The sequence below is a fragment of the Ranitomeya variabilis genome, chromosome 4 (assembly GCF_051348905.1).
Source record: "Ranitomeya variabilis isolate aRanVar5 chromosome 4, aRanVar5.hap1, whole genome shotgun sequence".
Taxonomy (NCBI): domain Eukaryota; kingdom Metazoa; phylum Chordata; class Amphibia; order Anura; family Dendrobatidae; genus Ranitomeya; species Ranitomeya variabilis.
In genome coordinates, this window is record NC_135235.1 from 578,341,159 (window position 1) to 578,368,007 (window position 26,849).

At 42.4% G+C, this 26,849-nt stretch overlaps 1 protein-coding gene across 1 annotated transcript in view; it reads right to left on the reverse strand.

Annotated features, from left to right (window-relative positions):
* Nucleotides 1-1,934: 1,934 nt before the first annotated feature.
* Nucleotides 1,935-26,849, reverse strand: part of PTK6 (protein tyrosine kinase 6) — a 31,343-nt gene continuing 6,428 nt past the window's right edge. Inside the window, exons 2-8 of the mRNA XM_077252946.1 lie at nucleotides 21,912-22,033; nucleotides 17,866-18,029; nucleotides 12,659-12,830; nucleotides 9,217-9,375; nucleotides 8,367-8,548; nucleotides 7,948-8,101; nucleotides 1,935-3,118 (exon numbers count right to left, since the gene is read on the reverse strand). Of these exons, the coding sequence (XP_077109061.1) occupies nucleotides 2,868-3,118; nucleotides 7,948-8,101; nucleotides 8,367-8,548; nucleotides 9,217-9,375; nucleotides 12,659-12,830; nucleotides 17,866-18,029; nucleotides 21,912-22,033 (1,204 nt within the window). The 3' untranslated portion in view covers nucleotides 1,935-2,867. The remainder of the gene's footprint in view (nucleotides 3,119-7,947; nucleotides 8,102-8,366; nucleotides 8,549-9,216; nucleotides 9,376-12,658; nucleotides 12,831-17,865; nucleotides 18,030-21,911; nucleotides 22,034-26,849) is intronic.

A 26,849-nucleotide genomic window follows, 5' to 3' on the forward strand; every position in this document is an offset into this window, starting at 1 on the left:
ACTCACCTTCCGTTGGCCCCGGATCCAGGCGAACCGTTTACCAATGCTCCTCGCTCGCTCCGATCCCAAGAGTGCATTGCGGTCTCGCGAGATGATGACGTAGCGGTCTCGCGAGACCACTACGTCATCATCTCGCGAGACCGCAATGCATGGAGCGGTCACCGGAGCGTCGCGAGGAGCGGGAAAGGCCGGTTCTGGATGCGAGGGGCCGACGGACGGTGAGTATATAACTATTTTTTATTTTTTTAATTATTTTTAACATTAGATCTTTTTACTATTGATGCCGCATAGGCAGCATCAATAGTAAAAAAGTTGTTCACACAGGGTTAATAGCAGCGGTAATGGACTGCTTTACACCACGGCATAACGTGGTCCGTTAACGCTGCCATTAACCCTGTGTGAGCGCTGACTGGGGGGAGTATGGAGTGGGCACTGACTGCGGGGAGTAAGGAGCGGCCATTTTGCCGCCGGACTGTGCCGGTCGCTGATTGGTCGTCGCCGTTTTGCCGCGACCAATCAGCGACTTGGATTTCCATGACAGACAGAGGCCGTGACCAATGAATATCCACGACAGACAGACAGACAGAAGGACAGACGGAAGTGACCCTTAGACAATTATATAGTAGATAATTTGGGATGGATCAAGATCTATAAAAGACTCCAGAAAAAATTATTATTAAAGATATAGGCAAATATAGTATTACTGCCTTAATAATTTTAAAATAGTAGTGCCCTATTGTGACTAAGAAGCCCCCCATAGAGTGAAATAATAGTACCATGAAAATCCAACATAATATTGTCAAATGATATCCACATAATTCTACCATAGTGTGCCTATAAAGTAGTACCAAACAGTACGTGAATAATAGTGAGATACAGTGGACTCACAATATAACCATGGCCATAAAGTGCATAGATAATAGTGACATACAACTAGCACATACTATGGTCATGCAAAAAACTTATAACATGACAATACAAAGAACAGAACAGTGCCATACACTCCATAGATAATAGTCACATACAGTGGATACGTGTCATGGCCATACACTCCACAGATAAGTGACAAACAGTGGACACATACTATGGCCATACAGTGCACAGATAATAGTGACATACAGTAGACACATATTATGGTCATAGAGTGCACAGATAATAGTGGCATACAGTGGATATATACTATGGTCATACAGTGAACAGATAATAGTGACATACAGTGGACACATACTATGGCCATACAGTGCACAGATAATAGTGACATACAGTGGACACATACTATGGCCATACAGGACACAGATAATAGTGACACTCAGTGGACACATACTATGGTCATACAGTGCACAGATAATAGTGACATACAGTGGACACATACTATGGCCATGCAGTGCACAGATAATAGTGACATACAGTGGACACATACTATGGTCATACAGTGCACAGATAATAGTGACATACACTAGACACATACTATGGTCATGCAGTGCACAAACAACAGTGACATACAGTGGACACATACTATGGTCATACTGTGCACAGACAATTGTGACATACAGTGGGCACATAATATGGTCATACAGTGCACAGATAATGGTGACATACAGTGGATATATACTATGGTCATACAGTGCACAGACAATAGTGACATACAGCAGACACATACTATGGTCATACAGTGCACAGATAATAGTGACATACAGTGGATATATACTAAGGTCATACAGTGCACAGATGATAGTGACATACAGCAGATATATACTATGGTCATACAGTGCACAGACAATAGTGACATACGTGGACACATACTATGGTCATACAAAAAACAAATAATGTAACGATACAATGAAAATATATAAGTGCCAATACAGTGAACACATAACAAGTCATCCATACATAATGAAGATTTTTGCAATAAAACCAAAGCATCTCAAGTACAATTATTTTTTTAACACAGGAGCTTTATTGACAAATGACAAACGACACAAAAAATGTATTTAAACAGATTTAGCTTTACAGCCGTAAATACTGAGCACAAACAGAAGTATCAAACGCGGACAAGGTTATGCTAAATAGCAGAAATATTGGGAGGGGGAAGAAGTTCTTTCATACCCTATACTTAGCACTAATTATATGTATTACAGCTTTGTATGAACAAGGGGCTTATATGTAGGCCCTGTATCAATATAAATATGGCACCTCAGGGGAAGGGTCTTATCATGTCCACTCCCCTCTCCTCCACCCACCCACTGCTTTTCTAGAATAGATTCCAGGGCACTGTACGTGGTGTGACGGGGTCATCACAGAGGAAAGTAACCATTGCCACACTGGATCCTGAAATTAAGATGCCCATCTTTCAGTCAGGATTCACTAATGGAGTCAAATATTTGTGGAAATGATGTACTAAGTGCTGCCAAGACCCGTTGAACCCACAATCTAATGTGTATATCCATCTTTGATAGTTTTGGATGAATTCCATTCATTCTGCATTGCTAATACCCAACTTCCGGCCACAAACTTGGTGACAAAAGATGGAACCAAGTGGCTCCTTGTAAGGTAGGACAAGCGAAAACTGAGATGAACAATAGAAGATCCAGTCCAGAGAATGACTGGATTCACTGCACACTTCTTCTAGGAGTTTGCTTTACTCCACAGGCTGGAACAGAACTGAGGAAGTCCATTGTCAATGTCGATCTCCTCAAGAACATGTCAATAGACTTTCCTCCCACCATGGCCTCGTGCTATGAGATACATTAGTGTGACTGCTGACATCAGGAATGTAAAAGTTTGCTGCACGTTGGTTATAAGTCACAGTCTGCATCGTACAAGGCCTGATGTCTCCTATCGCTGTATTGTTGTTGGCACAAGGCTCATTACTTCACCGGCATTTTCAGCTTGGAGATCCAGCCCTTTGCTTTAGAAGGAGGCTTGACTGAATCCTCGGAGGGCTCATAGCGTGCCAGGTTGTCTATAGAGGTCTTCAGGTCACTAAACATCGGCCTCTTATGTGGATTTTCATGCCAACAATCCAACATCACTTTGTAGATTTTATCTGAGCAGTTTTGTGGCGCTGCCAAGCGGTTCCCTTGTTTGAGGTATCTAAGCAAATCTGAGTTTGTGATACCTGTAGAAAAAAATAGCAAAGCAATTAGCATTGGTACTAATGAGGACTCAGCTGTACATGTACAATTATATACAGGAGATACCCAGGTTATAGCAGCATGCTCCATATCACTATACACAGAAGATGTATAACTTATACCAGCTGTACATATATAATTATATACAGGAGATGCCCAGGTTATAGCAGCATGCTCCATATCACTATATATAGAAGATGTATAACTTATACCAGGTATACATATATAATTATATACAGAATATACCCAGGTTATACCAGCATGCTTCATATCACTATATACAGAAGATGTATAACTTATACCAGGTGTACATATATAATTATACACAGAATATACCCAGGTTATACCAGCATGCTTCATATTACTATATACAGAAGATGTATAACTTATACCAGCTGTACATATATAATTATATACAGAATATACCCAGGTTATACCAGCATGCTCCATATCACTATACACAGAAGATGTATAACTTATACCAGGTATACATATATAATTATATACAGAATGTATACCCAGGTTATACCAGCATGCTCCATATCACTATATACAGAAGATGTATAACATACCAGCCGTACATATATAATTATATACAGGAGATACCCAGGTTATACCAGCATGCTTCATATCACTATATACAGAAGATGTATAACTTATACCAGGTGTACATATATAATTATATACAGGAGATACCCAGGTTATACCAGCATGCTCCATATCACTATATACAGAAGATGTATAACTTATACCAGCTGTACATATATAATTATATACAGAATATACCCAGGTTATACCAGCATGCTCCTTATCACTATATACAGAAGATGTATAACTTATACCAGCTGTACATATATAATTATATACAGGAGATGCCCAGGTTATACCAGCATGCTCCATATCATTATACACAGAAGATGTATAACTTATACCAGCTGTACATATATAATTATATACAGGAGATGCCCAGGTTATAGCAGCATGCTCCATATCACTATACACAGAAGATGTATAACTTATACCAGGTATACATATATAATTATATACAGAATATACCCAGGTTATACCAGCATGCTTCATATCACTATATACAGAAGATGTATAACTTATACCAGGTGTACATATATAATTATACACAGAATATACCCAGGTTATACCAGCATGCTTCATATTACTATATACAGAAGATGTATAACTTATACCAGCTGTACATATATAATTATATACAGAATATACCCAGGTTATACCAGCATGCTCCATATCACTATACACAGAAGATGTATAACTTATACCAGCTGTACATATATAATTATATACAGGAGATGCCCAGGTTATACCAGCATGCTCCATATTACTATATACAGAAGATGTATAACTTATACCAGCTGTACATATATAACTATATACAGAATATACCCAGGTTATACCAGCATGCTCCATATCACTATATACAGAAGATGTATAACTTATACCAGCCGTACATATATAATTATATACAGAATATACCCAGGTTATACCAGCATGCTCCATATCACTATATACAGAAGATGTATAACCTATACCAGCTGTACATATATAATTATATACAGAATATACCCAGGTTACACCAGCATGCTCCATATCACTATATACAGAAGATGTATAACTTATACCAGCTGTACATATATAATTATATACAGAATATACCCATGTTATACCAGCATGCTCCATATCACTATATACAGAAGATGTATAACCTATACCAGCTGTACATATATAATTATATACAGAATATACCCAGGTTACACCAGCATGCTCCATATCACTATATACAGAAGATGTATAACTTATACCAGCTGTACATATATAATTATATACAGGAGATGCCCAGGTTATACCAGCATGCTCCATATTACTATATACAGAAGATGTATAACTTATACCAGCTGTACAAATATAATTATATACAGGAGATGCCCAGGTTATACCAGCATGCTCCATATTACTATATACAGAAGATGTATAACTTATACCAGCTGTACATATATAATTATATACAGGAGATGCCCAGGTTATACCAGCATGCTCCATATTACTATATACAGAAGATGTATAACTTATACCAGCTGTACAAATATAATTATATACAGAATATACCCAGGTTATACCAGCATGCTCCATATTACTATATACAGAAGATGTATAACTTATACCAGCTGTACATATATAATTATATACAGAATATACCCAGGTCATACCAGCATGCTCCATATCACTATATACAGAAGATGTATAACTTATACCAGCTGTACATATATAATTATATACAGGAGATGCCCAGGTTATACCAGCATGCTCCATATTACTATATACAGAAGATGTATAACTTATACCAGCTGTACAAATATAATTATATACAGAATATACCCATGTTATACCAGCATGCTCCATATCACTATATACAGAAGATGTATAACCTATACCAGCTGTACATATATAATTATATACAGAATATACCCAGGTTACACCAGCATGCTCCATATCACTATATACAGAAGATGTATAACTTATACCAGCTGTACATATATAATTATATACAGGAGATGCCCAGGTTATACCAGCATGCTCCATATTACTATATACAGAAGATGTATAACTTATACCAGCTGTACATATATAATTATATACAGAATATACCCAGGTTATACCAGCATGCTCCATATCACTATATACAGAAGATGTATAACTTATACCAGCTGTACATATATAATTATATACAGGAGATGCCCAGGTTATACCAGCATGCTCCATATTACTATATACAGAAGATGTATAACTTATACCAGCTGTACATATATAACTATATACAGAATATACCCAGGTTATACCAGCATGCTCCATATCACTATATACAGAAGATGTATAACTTATACCAGCCGTACATATATAATTATATACAGAATATACCCAGGTTATACCAGCATGCTCCATATCACTATATACAGAAGATGTATAACCTATACCAGCTGTACATATATAATTATATACAGAATATACCCAGGTTACACCAGCATGCTCCATATCACTATATACAGAAGATGTATAACTTATACCAGCTGTACATATATAATTATATACAGAATATACCCATGTTATACCAGCATGCTCCATATCACTATATACAGAAGATGTATAACCTATACCAGCTGTACATATATAATTATATACAGAATATACCCAGGTTACACCAGCATGCTCCATATCACTATATACAGAAGATGTATAACTTATACCAGCTGTACATATATAATTATATACAGGAGATGCCCAGGTTATACCAGCATGCTCCATATTACTATATACAGAAGATGTATAACTTATACCAGCTGTACAAATATAATTATATACAGGAGATGCCCAGGTTATACCAGCATGCTCCATATTACTATATACAGAAGATGTATAACTTATACCAGCTGTACATATATAATTATATACAGGAGATGCCCAGGTTATACCAGCATGCTCCATATTACTATATACAGAAGATGTATAACTTATACCAGCTGTACAAATATAATTATATACAGAATATACCCAGGTTATACCAGCATGCTCCATATTACTATATACAGAAGATGTATAACTTATACCAGCTGTACATATATAATTATATACAGAATATACCCAGGTCATACCAGCATGCTCCATATCACTATATACAGAAGATGTATAACTTATACCAGCTGTACATATATAATTATATACAGGAGATGCCCAGGTTATACCAGCATGCTCCATATTACTATATACAGAAGATGTATAACTTATACCAGCTGTACATGTATAATTATATACAGGAGATGCCCAGGTTATACCAGCATGCTCCATATCACTATATACAGAAGATGTATAACTTATACCAGCTGTACATATGTAATTATACACAGAATATACCCAGGTTATACCAGCATGCTCCATATCACTATATACCGAAGATGTATAACTTATACCAGCTGTACATAGGAGGGAAATACCCAGGTTATACCAGCATGCTCCATATCACTATATACAGAAGATGTATAACTTATACCAGCTGTACATATATAATTATATACAGAAGATACCCAGGTTATACCAGCATGCTCCATATTACTATATACAGAAGATGTATAACTTATACCAGCTGTACAAATATAATTATATACAGAATATACCCAGGTTATACCAGCATGCTCCATATTACTATATACAGAAGATGTATAACTTATACCAGCTGTACATATATAATTATATACAGAATATACCCAGGTCATACCAGCATGCTCCATATCACTATATACAGAAGATGTATAACTTATACCAGCTGTACATATATAATTATATACAGGAGATGCCCAGGTTATACCAGCATGCTCCATATTACTATATACAGAAGATGTATAACTTATACCAGCTGTACATGTATAATTATATACAGGAGATACCCAGGATATACCAGCATGCTCCATATCACTATATACAGAAGATGAATAACTTATACCAGCTGTACATATATAATTATATACAGGAGATGCCCAGGTTATACCGGCATGCTCCATATTACTATATACAGAAGATGTATAACTTATACCAGCTGTACATATATAATTATATACAGAATATACCCAGGTTATACCGGCATGCTCCATATTACTATATACAGAAGATGTATAACTTATACCAGCTGTACATATATAGTTATATACAGGAGATTTCCAGGTTATACCGGCATGTTCATTATTTCAGCATACATGACGACAAGATATCAGAAACATATTAATACCCCAATTACCTATATATGGTATTATTCCCCTAGACATGATCTCATATAATAAAACTCCATAGGACCAGACATCTGACTTGAGGGTGTAGCGGCCGTAAGCCAATGCCTCTGGTGCTGTCCATTTATAAGGTACCTCCTTGGAGTGTGATACATACATTTCATCCTAAGAAGAAACAACAAACATGTCACTCCAAATCTCCACTTTCTTTCATATCATGATAGTTAAATAATCCACCACTAGGTGGCACTCACTTCATTTAGGTTTATACGCCTTCCATTTAACTCTTTGGTAACTATATAAATCTGCATGTAGCGAACTGTGGTGTAGTGAGCTCCCCCTTGTGGTAGAGACAGGTAAACATTTTTTTGTTATTCCCTTATTGTCCACTGAAAAATGAGGCCCACTTGCAGTATTCATCTTTTCTCACCTTAATAAATCTTGCCAAGCCAAAGTCTGCGATCTTGCAAATGTTATGTTGTCCAATGAGGATATTTCTGGCGGCCAAATCACGATGGACACAATTTTTGGTCTCCAGGTAATGCATTCCGTCTACTATCTGCCCCGCTATATCCAGGAGCCCGTCAATATTTAGCTGGTTCCCTTCATTACCTGTGGAACCATTCAATAAATAATGGTAAGATGCAAGAAAAGGGATCCTCCTAAAGAGTTCCTGTTAGATGTCATAAATATGGAATTTTTTTTCCTACTTGGCGCAATTGCTGCTGTTCTCCTGAATTCGGCGTTGTTTTTCTTTTGTTCCTAGGCCTCTCCTTTGCTGAGATATGCTCCCTTCTTCCCTATTGGTGAATCTAAACCTTTTAAGCCAAGTGGGTGTGGCCCTATGTGTGATCATACCCAGTTCGCCAAAAAGACTACATTTACATACTGAGAAGAAGGGGCCATATCTCAGGAATGGAGAGGCCCAGGGACAAAAGAAAAACAATGCCGGATTCAGGAGAACAGTGACATTTACACCAGTTTTAAAAAATGACATTTAGGGCTAGTGACAGATTTTCCTTAAAAGGAATTTCCACCTCATAGCAATATGTCAGTCAGTGTTTCATGCATCTTAGTGATAGAGCTGCAATGTGTACTTCAGAGCAGTATTGTAAAAACTGAAAAATTGGACAATAGATAGCAGGGGTGTAGCTAGGAGTATGGCAATCCACAGACACCCAAGGAGCTTGAATAGCTAATTTCTACATTTCTTTATTTCGGCTATTCTGCCTCCTGGTAAACAAGGACACATAATAATATCCATAATCGGCAACACTCACCTCTCAGAAAGTTAAGCAGGTCCCCCTTGGTCAGAAGCTCAGTGATTATATAAAAGGGGTCTCCCACTGAACATACGGCATACAGGGATAACAGATTACGATGCCGGAGGGTCTTCAGAAACGACGTTTCTCTTATAAAGGTTTCTTGAGTGGTCACATCTGAAGATATGAATGAGAAGGAAAAGTATTACAAAAATAATAACAACTTGCGCTGTTGCATTGATAGTGATCACAGTGGTGAAAAGGGGAGAGGCGCACATGGATTAAAGGGGGCCCATCATGGTGCACGGTGGAATAAAGGGGGCCCAGCATGGTCCATGGTGGAATAGAGGGGGCCCATCATAATACATGGTGGAATAAAGGGGGCCCATCATCGTTCATGGTGGAATAAAGGCGACCTAGCATGGTGCATGGTGGAATAAAGGGGACCTAGCATGGTGCATGGTGGAATAAAGGGGGCCCAGCATGGTACATGGTGGAATACAGGGGACCCATCATGGTGCATGGTGGAATAAAGGGGGCCCATCATGGTGCATGATGGAATAAAGGGGCCCTATCATGGTGCATGGTGGAATAAAGGGGGCCCATCATGGTGCATGATGGAATAAAGGGGGCCTATCATGGTGCATGGTGGAATAAAGGGGGCCCATCATGGTGCATGATGGAATAAAGGGGGCCCATCATGGTGCATGATGGAATAAAGGGGGCCCATCATGGTGCATGATGGAATAAAGGGGACCTATCATGGTGCATGGTGGAATAAAGGGGGCCCATCATGGTGCATAATGGAATAAAGGGGCCCATCATGGTGCATGGTGGAATAAATGGGCCCATCATGGTGCATGGTGGAATAAAGAGGGTCCATCATGATGCATGGTGGAATGTGGAATAAAGGGGCCCATCATGGTGCATGATGGAATAAAGGGGGCCCATCATGGTGCATGGTGGAATAAAGAGGGTCCATCATGGTGCATGGTGGAATAAAGAGGGCCTATCATGATACATGGTGGAATAAAGGGGCCCATCATGGTGCATGATGGAATAAAGGGGGCCCATCATGGTGCATGGTGGAATAAAGGGGGCCCATTATGGTGCATGGTGGAATAAAGGGGACCTATTATGGTGCATGGTAGAATAAAGGGGCCCATCATGGTGCATGGTGGAATAATGAGGGCCCATCATGGTACATGGTGGAATAAAGAGGGCCTATCATGGTGCATGGTGAAATAAACATACCTCCCAACCGTCCCGATTTCAGCGTGACAGTCCCGCTTTGGCACCGGGGTCCCGCTGTCCCGCTTCGGGCATTTAAAATCCCGAATTTGCGGCCGCCGGTGAAGCCCCGCCCACTTCCGGGACGTAGAGAGAGCCCGATTAGTACCCGCTGTTCGTTCCGTTCCCTGGGACTGCGTTGTAGCCACGCCCCCTTGAGTTGCCTCACCGCCCGCCTCCGGCTTCCTCCTCAACTATAGACGTGGGCGGACTCTGAGGACAGAGCGGCAGCACCCGGACTGGTTTCTGGCACGGGGGCAGAGTTGTGAGACACTCCGTGTCTGTGTGACCGCGGGAGCAGCGAGCGGATCTCCAGACTGTAAGTGAATGTATGTGTCTCTCCCCCTCTCCATGCAGCGCTGCCCTGCTGCGGTTACAGCAGAGACTCTGACAGCATAGGAGGACTGACAAACTAAACTTTGTCTCCCCATGGTGCGCGCACCCCGCTCCCACTCTCCCCCTGGTACCCATCCATCGGATTCTCCACCAACCTGGTGCAGCACCCCTTACATTCTATGGGGGCTGCCACCTGCCTGCGTTACATTCTATGGGGGCTGCCACCTGCCTGCGTTACATTCTATGGGGGCTGCCACCTGCCTGCGTTACATTCTATGGGGGCTGCCACCTGCCTGCGTTACATTCTATGGGGGCTGCCACCTGCCTGCGTTACATTCTATGGGGGCTGTGCAGCATTATATTCTATGGGGCTGTGCTGTATTACATTCTATGGGGACTGAGCTGTAATGCTGGATACAGCAGTCAGTGGCGCAGCTGGATGACACCATTCAGCGCCGTGGGAGTGGAAGCTGCCGGCTGCTGCGAGGGAGCGCGGTGAAAGGTGTTTGTGTGTACTGATGGAGAAGGCAATGATGGGGGTGGGGTAACCATGTGTGGCCATTATACTGCACCCAGCATTGTGTGGGGCCATTATACTGTACCCAGCATTGTGTGGCCATTATACTATACCCAGCATCGTGTGGGGCCATTATACTGTACAAAGCATCATGTGGCGCCATTATACTGTATGGACCATCACGTGGGGCAAGTATACTGTACGCAGCATCATGTGGCGCCATTATACTGTATGGAGCATAATGTGGCCAATGGCCATTGTACAGTATGGAGCGTCGTGTGTGGCCATATTTTTTTGTTCATAATTATTGTTAACGAAACATTGTGATCAGAAGTGCTAAATGGGTGTGGTTGGGGCGTGGCTAGTTGTGAAATGGGTGTGGCCTAAAATTTGCCCTAAAGTTGGGAGGTATGAAATAAAGGAGGCCCATCATGGTGCATGGCTTAGTCCTCAAGTACAGACGGGCTCAGTATTTATTCCCCCCTTTTCCCAATGGACTTCATAAGACTCTTTGAGCTGTGGTCGGGCATCGTCCTACCGCACCATTTTTGTAGCGGGGATAAAAGTGCCCTGTTGAGGATGAAAATTTCCAGGTCTGTCGATCCAAGCACTTGGACCCCCACAATGAGTTATCACTGGACAACCCTTTTACGTTCTGCACACACGTCGTGGATCTCGATCCGATTTTGGACTGCAATGCACGGACTGACCGACGGCTCTCCCGACCCGAGCGTCACAGCCTCCTAGAAATACATGAAGCTGTCACGCTCGGGTCAGGAGACCCGTGGCCAGTCTTTGCACTGGTGGTCCGATTTGCAAGGACATCTGAATGATCCCTAATATTACAGTATGATTTTCTGAAATTGCTTTTGACATCAGAGGGTGCAATTATTTTTGCACACGTAACATTATATAAATAATGCAGAAACAAGAGTAACACTTGCCCTTTAAGCGATTCAATGCATCATTTATATATTCAGCTCACACCATGTTTGGTTTATTGTCTGGCCAGTTGACAAGTTTTAACCTGAATATTCACTCAGTGCTTCACATACTGGGGTCATGACAAGGCGCCAAGCTATATTTGTGTGTATTCTGCTGCCACCTAGTGGTCAGTTGTTGAAATAGCATTAACTAGATCAGCAGAGTGCAGCTGAATAATAATTGCCTGCTTTTAGAGCCGCCTGGAGGAGGCAACTAGACCAAACACGGACTCCAAAAAAAACTATAGCTTGAGTTATATGTAGAAACAATGTTTCAGCACGTAATCACCTGAAAGTAAATATCCCCCTTAAATCATCCATAACTGTCACTCACCTTGATTAATTGTCTTAATTGCCACTTTAATTTTCAATGTTCCAAGCCAGCATCCCTCAAAGACCTGAGAAAAGTTCCCCGATCCCAGCTTCCGTGCCAGTTGGAATTCCTCCCGGGGTCTCTCCCACTCGTCAGCTGGAAGTAGGGTCAGCTCAGTATTTGTGGGTTTATCCTGCACAGAAGGGGTAAAAAAAAGGGCCAAATTAGTTGTAGTTGGCTGCCTCTTGTTTTCTGCTGCCATAAAAGGCCCAAAAAGTGTGTTCAAGTAATTCTTAAATAGCAATGGGGTAATAGGTATAGTCCCTGGTGGTCTGGAGCAATAAAAAAAGAATAGAGAGCAATGAAGGCATAAATGATAAAGTGCTTAATGCTGGAAAGCAATCAAGTGTAAAATATAAAGTCTCTTGTGATCTACAGCAATGAAGGGGTAAATAGTAAAGACTTCGCTGGCCTAGAGTGAGGGGGTACATGGCAAAGTCTGTGGTGGTCTAGAGCAATGAAAGAGGTAGTGCTAAAATCACTGGTGTTCCTGGAAGAGGTAAATGGTGAAGTTCCTGGTGGTCCAGAGCAATGAAAGGGTAAATAATAAAGTCTCTGGTGGTCTAGAGCAATGACGGGGTAATTGGTGATGACATTGCTGATCCAGAGCAATGAAGAGGTAAATAGTAAAGACTTGTGGTGTAGAGCAATGCAGGGTTAAATGGTAAAGTCCCTTGGGGTGTAGAACAATGAAGGAGTATGGCCGGCGTCACACTAGCGAGTTTTACGGACGTATGAGAGGTGCAGAAAATACGGATTGCATATGGTACAATGATTCTCTATGGCCCAGCTCCTATCTGCCGTATTTTACTGATCCGTATTATACAGTCTTGTACGGCCGTAGAAAATCGCAGCATGCTGCGTTTGTCACCGTATTGCGCAAAAAAATCGCCAATGAAAGTCTATGGGGGCGAGAAAAATACGGATTACACACGGACCGTGTGTTTGCCTTGTGAGAAATACGCACCGGTGTTATAGAGAAAAGCCGGTAATTCAGTGCGGTGTACAGTAAAATCACACTGACAGAATAGAATAGGTAGAATAAATGTCTACACATAGAATATATATATATGTCAGTGAGACACATATATATATATTTATATTTCATACAGCGCTAGATATTATAAAAGCCGGTAATTCAATTGCCGGCTTTTACTCTCTCCTTCCCAAACCCGACATGATATGAGACATGGTTTACATACAGTAAACCATCTCATATCCCTTTTTTTTTTTGCATATTCCACACTACTAATGTTAGTAGTGTGTATGTGCAAAATTTGGGCCCTCTATTAAATTAAAGGGTTAAATCGCGGAAAAAATTGGCGTGGGCTCCCGCGCAATTTTCTCCGCCAGAGTGGTAAAGCCAGTGACTGAGGGCAGATATTAATAGCCTAGAGAGGGTCCATGGTTATTGGCCCCCCTGGCTACAAACATCTGCCCCCAGCCACCCCAGAAAAGCACATCTGGAAAATGCGCCTATTCTGGCACTTGGCCACTCTCTTCCCACTCCCGTGTAGCTGTGGGATATGGGGTAATGAAGGGTTAATGTCACCTTGCTATTGTAAGGTGACATTAAGCCAGATTAATAATGGAGAGGCGTCAATTATGACACCTATCCATTATTAATCCAATAGTACGAAATGGTTAATAAAACACACACACATTATTACAAAGTACTTTAATGAAATAAAGACATAGGGTGTTTTAATATTTTATTAGACTCTTAATCCACCTGAAGACCCTCGTTCTGTAAAAAAGGAAAAATAAAAAAACAACAATATCCCATACCTTCCGTCGTTCTGGTCACGTCCCACGATGTAAATCCATCTGAAGGGGTTAAAGCATTTTACACCCAGGAGCTCTGCTAATGCAGTGCTCATGGCTGTAAAACCCCGGGGAATGAATGGAAAGCAGGGGAATGTCCTGTAGTTACCTTGAGTCGCGGTGATGCGCCCTCTGCTGGATGTCCTCATATGAACTCTAGCCTGGGAAAAGTTCCCACGCTAGAGTTCATATGAGGACATCCAGCAGAGTGCGCATCACCGCGACTCAAGGTAACTACAGGACATTCCCCTGCACTCCATTCATTCCCCGTCTTTTTACAACCACGAGCACAGCTGCTTTAGCACAGCTCCTGGGTGTAAAATGCTTTAACCCCTTCAGATGGATTTACATCGTGGGACGTGACCAGAACGACGGAAGGTATGGGATATTGTTGTTTTTTTATTTTTCCTCCGCGGTGAGTCCGCATCAAAGCCAGGACATGTCAGCTGTTTTGAACAGCTGACATGTGCCCGCAATAGCGGCGGGTGAAATCGCGATTCACCCACCGCTATTAATTAGTTAAATGCCGCTGTCAAACGCAGACAGCGGCATTTAACTACCGCATCCGGCCGGGCGGCCGGAAATGACGGCATCGCCGACCCCCATCACATGATCGGAGGTCGGCGATGCTTCTCCATTGTGACCATAGAGGTCCTTGAGACCTCTATGGTTACTGATCGCCGGTAGCTGTGAGCGCCACCATGTGGTCGGCGCTCACAGCACACCTGATTTTCTACTACATAGCAGCGAACAGCAGATCGCTGCTATGTAGCAGAGGCGATCGTGCTGTGCCTGCTTCTAACCTCCCATGGAGGCTATTGAAGCATGGCAAAAGTTTTAAAAAAAGTGAAAAAAAATATATATATATAAAAGTTTAAATCATCCCCCTTTCGCCCCAATCAAAATAAATCAATTAAAAAAAAATCAAATCTACACATATTTGGTATCGCCACGTTCAGAATCGCCCGATCTATCAATAAAAAAAAAGCATTAACCTGATTGCTAAACGGCGTAATGAGAAAAAAAATCGAAACGCCAGAATTACGTTTTTTTGGTCGCCGCGACATTGCATTAAAATGCAATAACGGGCAATCAAAAGAACGTATCTGCACCGAATTGGAATCATTTAAAACGACAGCTCGGCACGCAAAAAGTAAGCCCTCAACCGACCCCAGATCATGAAAAATGGGGACGCTACGAGTATTGCAAAATGGCACAATTTTTTTTTTTTTTTTTTTTAGCAAAGTTTGGAATTTTTTTTCACCACTTAGGTAAATAATAACCTAGTCATATTAGGTGTCTATGAACTCGTAATGACCTGGAGAATCATAAATGGTCAGTTTTAGCATTTAGTGAACCTAGCAAAAAAGCCAAGCAAAAAACAAGTGTGAGATTGCTCTTTTTTTGCAATTTCACCGCACTTGGAATTATTTTTTTCCCGTTTTCTAGTACACGACATGGTAAAACCAATGATGTCGTTCAAAAGTACAACTCGTCCCACAAAAAATAAGCCCTAACATGGCCAAATTGACGGAAAAATAAAAAAGTTATGGCTCTGGGAAGGAGGGGAGTGAAAAACGAACACGGAAAAACGAAAAATCCCACGGTCATTTAGGGGTTAAAGTACTCTGTAATAATGTGTGTGTGTGTGTGTGTTTTTTTAACCATTTCGTACTATTGGATTAATAATTGATAGGTGTCATAATTGACGCCTCTCCATTATTAATCTGGCTTAATGTCACCTTACAATAGCAAGGTGACATTAACCCTTCATTACCCCATATCCCACCACTACAGGGGAGTGGGAAGAGAGAGGATAATTGCCAGCATAGGTGCATCTTCCAGATGTGCCTTTTCTGGGGTGGCTGGGGGCAGATGTTTTTAGCCGGGGGGGGGCAATAACCATGGTACCTCCCCAGGCTATTAATATCTGCCCTCAGTCACTGGCTTTACCACTCCGGCGGAGAAAATTGCGCGGGAGCCCACACCAATTTTTTCCGCGATTTAACCCTTTAATTTAATAGCTAGAGGGCCCAAATTTTGCACATACACACTACTAACATTAGTAGTGTGCAATATGCAAAAAAAAAGGGATATGAGATGATTTACTGTATGTAAACCATGTCTCATATCATGTCGGGTTTGGGAAGGAGAGAGCAAAAGCCGGCAATTGAATTACCGGCTTTTATGATATCTAGCGCTGTATGAAATATATATATATATATATATATGTGTCTCAATGACATATATATATATATATATATATATATATATATATATATATATATAGATACTGTATATATGTTTTAACGAACATTTGAGCACATAAATCTATTAGATGTCGGTTTTGCAAGCCTGCGAGAAAATCTCGCAGTACGGATGCCATACGGATTACATACGGAGGATGCCATGCGCAAAATACGCTGACACACCCTGCCTACGGATGACATACGGATCACTATTTTGGGAACATTTCTGTTCTGTAAAAAACGGACCGTATTTTCATACGCTGAGTGTGATGCCGGCCTAAGTGTAAAAATCCCTGGTGGTCCAGAGCAATGAAAGGGTAAATGTTAAAGTCTCTGATGGTTTATAGCAATGAAAGAGTAAGTGGTGAAGACCATGGTGGTCTAGAGCAATGAAGGGGTAAGGGTATGTGTCCACTTTCAGGATGGCCGGCGGTTTGGACGGAGCGGCAAACCCGCTCGGCGCTAAGCCACGCCCCCTTCTGTGACGCGATGATGCCGGATGTGTTCATTGCACACATCCGGCATCATCGCACCCCACACATAGGGCCCTGTGATATACCTTGCGGCGGCGTAGTGTCGCCGCAAGGTACACGGACATGCTGCGATCTAAAAAGACGTGCAGCATGTCCGGAATCGCAGGGCCGCCGGGTGCGTGTTACCACGCATAGTGAAGACGGGATTTGATAAAATCCCCTCCACTATGCTGTAACATCTGGACGCTGCGTGTTTGATGCTGCGGCTCTGCGCAGCGTCAAACACGCAGCGTTTCCTGCACGTGGACACATACCCTAAATGGTGAAGTCCCTGGTGGTCCAGAATAATGAAGGGGTAAATGGTGAAGTCTCTTGTTGTCTAAATTCCTTTTTAGCGAATGGTGGCAGGAGCGGCGTCTCTAATAAGGGGCCAGTTAGCCCGCTCTCTTGGGTTACAGGTCATGTTCTCATTTTTCTGGGGTTGACCTGTTTCATTATTGAGGATACAGCGCCCCGGCGTAGGACCCTCGCAGCAGCACATAGCCGGCCCCAATTGCTGACATGTAGTAAATACCCATATTAAAGATCATACAAAATATTGCGCCACCTCCTGGCCACTCACCTTCAGACAGGGGGATGTCAGCAGCAGACCCTTCGCTATTGACTTTTCTTTGTAGTATTCTACTAGTTTATTCAAATCTGGAAAGAAGCTGGAAGAGTTCACGTGATATTCCCCCTGCTCGTCCTGGAGGATCTTGAAGTGTCTTACAGAGTTCTGATCCCGCGCTGGAACGCAAAGATTCCCAGTTACTTTATGTACATTACATTGTGGGGGATGCTGAAAGATTTTTGTGCAAAAAACTGACTCAGTGTGAGCATACAATACATCATTTGTATGGATCCTACATTATAGCTTCTATGTTACTCCAGAGCTGCATTCACAATTCTGATGAGTTTCAATAAAATCAGCAATACTGTTACTATATAAGCTCCTAACAGTTCTATTCTGGTTCCTATAATGCAGAGGGTAATTATGTCTTCCTGTATCAGATGAGTGCACAGTATCTGGTGTAAAGGTAACACTTCCCAAAATGTAAGCCATAAGTGCAATAAGTAGAAAATGCTGGAAGATTTCAGCTCTAACACCAGCAAAATAGTGAGTGCAGCTCTGGAGTATAATACAGGATGCAACTCAGGATCAGTACAGGATAAGTAATGTATGTACACAGTGACTCCACCAGCAGAATAGTGAGTGCAGCTCTGGAGTATAATACAGGATGTAACTCAGGATTAGTACAGGATAAGTAATGTAATGTATGTACACAGTGACTCCACCAGCAGAATAGTGAGTGCAGCTCTGGAGTATAATACAGGATGTAACTCAGGATCAGTACAGGATAAGTAATGTAATGTATGTACACAGTGACTCCACCAGCAGAATAGTGAGTGCAGCTCTGGAACATAATAGAGGATGTAACTCAGGATCAGTACAGGATAAGTAATGTAATGTATGTACACAGTGGCTGCACCAGCAGAATAGTGAGTGCAGCTCTGGGGTATAATACAGGAAGTAACTCAGGATCAGTACAGGATAAGTAATGTAATGTACGTACACAGTGACCAACAGCAGAATAGTGAGTGCAGCTCTCGAGGATAATACAGGATGTAACTCACGATCAGTACAGGATAAGCAATGTAATGTATGTACACAGTGACTGCACCAGCAGAATAGTGAGTGCAGCTCTGGAGTATAATACAGGATGTAACTCAGGACCAGTACAGGATAAGTAATGTAATGTATGTACACAGTGACTCCACCAGCAGAATAGTGAGTGCAGCTCTGGAACATAATAGAGGATGTAACTCAGGATCAGTACAGGATAAGTAATGTAATGTATGTACACAGTGACTGCACCAGCAGAATAGTGAGTGCAGCTCTGGGGTATAATACAGGAAGTAACTCAGGATCAGTACAGGATAAGTAATGTAATGTACGTACACAGTGACCAACAGCAGAATAGTGAGTGCAGCTCTCGAGGATAATACAGGATGTAACTCACGATCAGTACAGGATAAGCAATGTAATGTATGTACACAGTGACTGCACCAGCAGAATAGTAAGTGCAGCTCTGGAGTATAAGACAGGGTGTAACTCAGGATCAGAACAGGATAAGTAATGTAATGTATGTACACAGTGACTGCACCAGCAAAATAGTGAGTGCAGCTCTGGAGTATAATACAGGATGCAACTCAGGATCAGTACAGGATAAGTAATGTATGTACACAGTGACTCCACCAGCAGAATAGTGAGTGCAGCTCTGGAGTATAATACAGGATGTAACTCAGGATCAGTACAGGATACGTAATGTAATGTATGTGCACAGTGACTCCACCAGCAGAATAGTGAGTGCAGCTCTGGAGTATAATACAGGATGTAACTCAGGATCAGTACAGGATAAGCAATGTAATGTATGTACACAGTGACTGCACCAGCAGAATAGTGAGTGCAGCTCTGGAGTATAATACAGGATGTAACTCAGGACCAGTACAGGATAAGTAATGTAATGTATGTACACAGTGACTCCACCAGCAGAATAGTGAGTGCAGCTCTGGAACATAATAGAGGATGTAACTCAGGATCAGTACAGGATAAGTAATGTAATGTATGTACACAGTGACTGCACCAGCAGAATAGTGAGTGCAGCTCTGGAGTATAATACAGGATGTAACTCAGGACCAGTACAGGGTAAGTAATGTAATGTATGTACACAGTGACTCCACCAGCAGAATAGTGAGTGCAGCTCTGGAACATAATAGAGGATGTAACTCAGGATCAGTACAGGATAAGTAATGTAATGTATGTACACAGTGACTGCACCAGCAGAATAGTGAGTGCAGCTCTGGGGTATAATACAGGAAGTAACTCAGGATCAGTACAGGATAAGTAATGTAATGTACGTACACAGTGACCAACAGCAGAATAGTGAGTGCAGCTCTCGAGGTTAATACAGGATGTAACTCACGATCAGTACAGGATAAGCAATGTAATGTATGTACACAGTGACTGCACCAGCAAAATAGTGAGTGCAGCTCTGGAGTATAAGACAGGGTGTAACTCAGGATCAGAACAGGATAAGTAATGTAATGTATGTACACAGTGACTGCACCAGCAGAATAGTGAGTGCAGCTCTGGGGTATAATACAGGAAGTAACTCAGGATCAGTACAGGATAAGTAATGTAATGTACGTACACAGTGACCAACAGCAGAATAGTGAGTGCAGCTCTGGGGTATAATACAGGAAGTAACTCAGGATCAGTACAGGATAAGTAATGTAATGTACGTACACAGTGACCAACAGCAGAATAGTGAGTGCAGCTCTCGAGGATAATACAGGATGTAACTCACGATCAGTACAGGATAAGCAATGTAATGTATGTACACAGTGACTGCACCAGCAGAATAGTGAGTGCAGCTCTGAAGTATAAGACAGGATGTAACTCAGGATCAGTACAGGATAAGTAATGTATTGTATGTACACAGTGACTCTACCAGCAGAATAGTGAGTGCAGCTCTGGAGTATAAGGCTACGTTCACATTTGCGCCTTTGGGCGCAGCGTCGTCGACGCATAGCGACGCATGCGTCATGCGCCCCTATCTTTAACATTAGGGGCGCATGGACGTGCGTTCTTATGCGTTTTCGTGCGTTTTGCGACACATGCGTTTTTTTGGCGCACCATACAGGACGCGGAGGACGCTACAGGTTGCATTTTTGATGCGTCACATTTCCGAAGAAAAACACATGCAACGCACCTGCGTCGTAAATGCGCCAAAAAAACACATTAGTGTCTATGAAAAACGCATAGGGCGCAGGTCCCTGCGTTGAGCTGCGTTTTTTGACTTAATGTATTTTTTGGGGGCGTTTTGGATCATCAATTGTATAGGACAACGCATGCGTCAAAAAACGCTTGCCATGCGTTGTGCGTTGCGTCGACGACGCTGCGCCAAACAACGCAAATGTGAACGTAGCCTAAGACAGGATGTAACTCAGGATCAGAACAGGATAAGTAATGTAATGTATGTACACAGTGACTGCACCAGCAGAATAGTGAGTGCAGCTCTGGAGTATAATACAGGAAGTAACTCAGGATCAGTACAGGATAAGTAATGTAATGTATGTACACAGTGACTGCACCAGCAGAATAGTGAGTGCAGCCCTGGAGTATAATACAGGATGTAACTCAGGATCAGTACAGGATAAGTAATGTAATGTATGTACACAGTGACTCCACCAGCAGAATAGTGAGTGCAGCTCTGGAGTATAATACAGGATGTAACATCAAGATCAGTACAGGATAAGTAATGTAATGTATGTACACAGTGACTGCACCAGCAGAATAGTGAGTGCAGCTCTGGAGTATAATACAGGATGTAACATCAAGATCAGTACAGGATAAGTAATGTAATGTATGTACACAGTGACTGCACCAGCAGAATAGTGAGTGCAGCTCTGGAGTATAATACAGGCAGTAACTCAGGATCAGTACAGGGTGAGTAACGTACAATATATCTAAATATATTTGCCATTAAAGATTCTAGTAAAGATGATTGACAGCCACTTTCAACGCTATAATGCTAGAAACATCCAACATTTCAAAGGTTGATTTACCTGATAGAGCGTATGAGAAGCCTTGCTTGTCACTAACACGAACCAGGAAGGATCCAATTGTATTTCCTTCTTTCTTAAGGAGAGAAACAGCCTCAGTCCTCGACAGGTCTCCAAAGAACCATCTGTGGGAACAGTAGAGTTAGAAGTTGATTCTGGGACCTGGTGATGTCATGTTACAATATATGATGACATCACAGCAAGTAGGATCCTTACACTGTGCAAGAGCGCCATCTAGGGTCAGTTTATCATTGTACAAACATAAATGCATAATTAGAGAGAGGTCAAACTTGCAGCTCCTGGGCGCCAATGCAAAAACTGGTCTGGAGTGCATCTGACAAATGTTTCTTCAGAAGTTTCTAAGAGCAGAAAGAATTCTTATTATTCGTTCACACCTGGTTTCTTTCTTGTTTTTTAAGTTACATCTCACATCCTGAAACCCAGCTGTATATTCCTGCTTTATCCAATATATACACACCATCCGAATAATGCTTAGTTTTGTCACAATAGTCTCCCATTACAGTGAAGTAATCAGCCCCATCACATGATAGTGTGCCACCCCAGGAGTTCAGGTACCACAGTGGTATTGCCTTCCTCTCGGGGAGGGTAATGCCATGCCTGGAGACAGGAGGAATCCCTTTGGCAGGTAACTTTACATGCAACACATTCTGACTCCATGCCAGAAGGGGGAGCTCTACACCCGACTTAAGGGGAGCTGCTCCCTCTGGTTGGGAGGAGGAGTCAGTTGCTAAGCAGTTACAGTTGACAGTTGGTAGCAGACAGAAGGACATAGGAGCAAGAGGAGGACAACTACTGGGCCTCTCTAAGCTGAGCGCAAAAACAGGGCACCGGGAGCCCGAGGTCGTGAGGAACTACAGGTCCCATGGCAGATCCGGAGGGCAGGAAACTAAAAGGGACTTGCCCACATAACACCTGAGGTACAGCAGCAACCAGAGTCCAGAGTCACCGTAGACAGAGACCCCAAAGAGACGGCTCAAGTTGCCTACCGTGCAGATACTGTCCCTGGACAGAGGAAGAAAGAGGGCCTTGTTAGAGCGCTACAGGAAGCAAGGGACCACAGACCAGCGCATAGTGGAAGGCTCCCAAACTGACCATCAAGGGGATTTCCACTTGTCTTCAGGCTGCCTGGACTCCATCTTTACCTGTTGCTTGTACCCTGGACTGAGGCTGCTTAACACCAGTAAACCAGGTAAAGACTGCAACCCTGTGTCCTCCAATTATTTGCGGCATTCACCATCCCTGCCAAATACACCAGGAGCCCTGGGGACACCGCTTTACCTGTGGGAAGCGACACCATCTTTGCTGCAGCACCATCGCCCCCCCAGGGGACCCCTTTAAGCAGCGTCAGTCACCTCTGACCTGGAACCACAGGTGGCGTAATGAACTTTCCTTATTACCACAGCCCCTTTATAGACTGTCCCTTTTACTTGGGCGCCCAGGGCCATGGACCGGGTCGCTGCCACCGTGACCACCCCTTTGTGACCGGACCCGGTACCGAGTACCCCACTGCCCTGACGGGCGACTCAACTGCAATCAAGGGCTGAAAAGAAGGAAACCAGATCTGAAAATCATCGTATGGACTCTATCCTATGGGGAAATGTAGACGAGGCTAGTGTGTCTAAGCCCTGCCTGTGGGAGGCACATGAACGTATTGGGGACAAAAGAGAAAATTGCCTCCTCCGTCTGGAGACCTCACCAACCATCTCCACCAAGACCATGGAGTACACTGTTGTGATGGTGCTAATACTCTCTACAATCCCATATGGTGAGAAGTTACCCAAGGATCCCCCAGATGTAGATTTCGATTCTGGTCCTGGTTGGAAATCCAAATAACTAGATCCTAGACAGGGTCTTTGTTACCAAACTGCATTGAAGAACACTCCTTCCACCACTGGTGTTACCTTCAGACATGACCGAAATGAGATTTTATAGTAGGTTGGATGCGTTATGAGAAGACTCCACTCATCAGGGAAGACAACAAAGGACGAGGAAGAGCAATTGGGCCAACAAAAGAGAAAGAATGGCAACAAGATGGACTGTGACAAGCCAGGAACCTGAAAGAGATTGGTCGTTATGGAGGAACCATGTCGTTGTGGTCACTGGAGGAAGAAGTGACTTTGACCAATATTAATAACAGAGCTATAAAAGTGCCGGCACTGAACCTCGAGCTGCAATGTGACCTGTAAACTGAGATAAAAGAGAAAAATGCATATGCTTAGTCAGCCAGAAATTCCCCAGAAATTCTTCTGTAGAGGCCGCTCAGCTCACGGGTGTATCAGTGTAGTGAACAGTCTGGGGTGAGGAAGAAGAACACGGAGGAGCATGCCCTCACACTACATGAGCGCCGCTGAGCTCTAGGCCGAGGAGCACTCTGGACAAGCCAGCCTGTCCATCAAACTCAGAGGAGACACCCTCCATGCTAAATGAGGGGGCAAAATGGTGAACTGAGCACTTGCCTCCGACAAGGTAGTGCCAAGGAGCCCTGATTTACATATTAAATAAACCAGTTTTTCTGGACAGCAAAAGTAGTAAAATCTGTCGCACAGGCAAGATTTTTTTTTATAGAGATCTAAGTCCCTTGTGTGACTGTACTAGCAGTTTAATTGGAGTTTTGCGGATGAGAGACTCCGTTTTAGGTTACAAAATGTCCTAAAAGCAGATCTCCTGAGCTGTCCCATTATAAGGAAAGCTTACAGGGGTATTTTCATATCCAAGATCCTATCCCAATATGTAATGGGTGTAGCAATAATAATATTAGCAAATACTTCCAATTAGAAATGTAGTATAGTTCTTCTGATAAGCCATGTTGCTTACCCTATGTGAAGGGCATTACAGTAGCTTAGATATCCATGTTTACGACCACTAACAACTAAGTGTCACTATATGAGTGGATAACGATGGATATCTAAGCTACTGCAATGCCCTACACATAAGGTAAGAGACATAGTGAATCAGAAGAACTATACTACATTTCTAATTGGAAGTATTTGCTAATATTATTATGATTACACCTACTTAATATTGTGAGAGGATCTTGGTGATGGGAATACCCCTATAACCATGGTGTCCATAACAGAATAGTGTCTATAACAGAAGCTGCAAAATTCATCAGTTCAATTGTATGAGACCCAAGGGCGTAGCTACCCCCTGGGCTGTGGCATGTGATGGGGTCAGAAGGCCCCTCGGTCTTATAAGACGACACCAGTATTAGAAATGGTACGCGGTATTTGGGAGCCACATAACAGATTGTAGGTTAGGGCTCAGTAGCTTCAAGTTACACTTCTGAGTTTTATCCTAATCATAAGGGCAGGACCAATATTTTGAATAGTCACGAAACCTATAGAACTTTTGGGTAACTTTGGGATCCATGATGCCCTTTTGCCCAGCTGTGCCATTTTTATTATCTATTATAAATCCTTGTAGCAGAATTTTAGTAAAAGACATGAAGTTTCTCAAGGTTGGTGATAATTAAAAGGGCTTGTCTGGTTTACAAAAGACATTTTCTAATACCTGGTTAGGGAATTCTGGATTAATAGAGGCTGATTCGTCATTCATAACCTTTGACAATTGGGTGGAGGAAAGAGCAGAGAACACCCACAAAGAGCTTCTCTGTGTCTAAGCAGGAACCAGTCTGTCAATGCATTTAATGATGTCACGTAATGCTCAATTTCTCCTGCGGTGGCGCTGTAGGAGATTTACACACATGCTGTCAGCTTCCTGAAAAGCTTCTTACTGATTACTAGGGACTTATTTTCAAGGGACTTTTCTAAAAAAAAAAAAAAAAAAATGAATTGTTGAAAGTAGTTAAAGTAGTTGCCCACCTTTGGGCATCATTTTTTGTTTTTAAACTTAGATGCGTGTATTTTTTTTTTTGCTGGCTGTAGAATGAGTTAACTGAGAATCCATCAGTGAGCTCATTCTGAGGATCCAGTGCTAAAGTTTCTAAGGCTACTTTCACACTAGCGTCGGTACGGGGCCATCGCGCTGCGTCGGCCCGTCGTACCGACGCATACTGTGCAAGCGCAGCACAACGGGGGCAGCGGATGCTGTTTTACCACGCATCCGCTGCCCCATTGTGAGGTGTGGGGAGGAGGGGCAGAGTTCCGGCCGTGCATGCGCGGTCGGAAATGGCGGTCCGTCGGCACCAAAAAACGTTACATGTAACGTTTTTTACTGCCGGCGGTCCGCCACAACACGGCGCAATCGTCGCATGACGGTTGCGACGTGTGTCAATACGTCGCAATGCGTCGCTGATGTTAGTCTATGGGGAAAAAACGCATCCTGCAGATGACTTTGCAGGATGCGGTTTTTCGCCAAAACGACGCATTGCGACGTATGCAAAAAAACGCTAGTGTGAAAGTAGCCTAACTCGTTTATGCCCTGTCTGAGTACCTCTCAGCTGATTTACGACCACAGATGACATCAAAGCAAAGCCATATGGTGAAAATCTTTTAATGAAAGTAAATTGAAAAAAATATATATTTTTTTGCCACAAATGCATGATTTAAAGTTAAAAAAAATGTTCCCGGGGTGGACAACCCATTTACTAATTAGTATTAAATCAGGTCGATAAAGAATATATAATGCAACCTGAAAGCATCTTCTCTGATTTGCAATCACAATCGCAGCAGGACGGGATCAGTAAGCGATTCATTTGACCAGAGCTTTGTCTGGTGCTGGAGTTTCCTCATAGCTTCATCAACAAAGGTTTCAGGTTGCAGGGAAAGACCCATAAGGCCGACTTGGGTTTAATTTCATGCTACATCCTTGTCGATGGGGAAAATATTCTCTGAAGGCAACTTCTCAATCTATTAAGGTTTGGGCATAATTTGAATATTTCATCCCCCCTCGCCCCATCCATTATGTCTTCTACAATCCTCAAAAATCCCCTGGAAGTTATAAGGTCACAAGGAGACAACT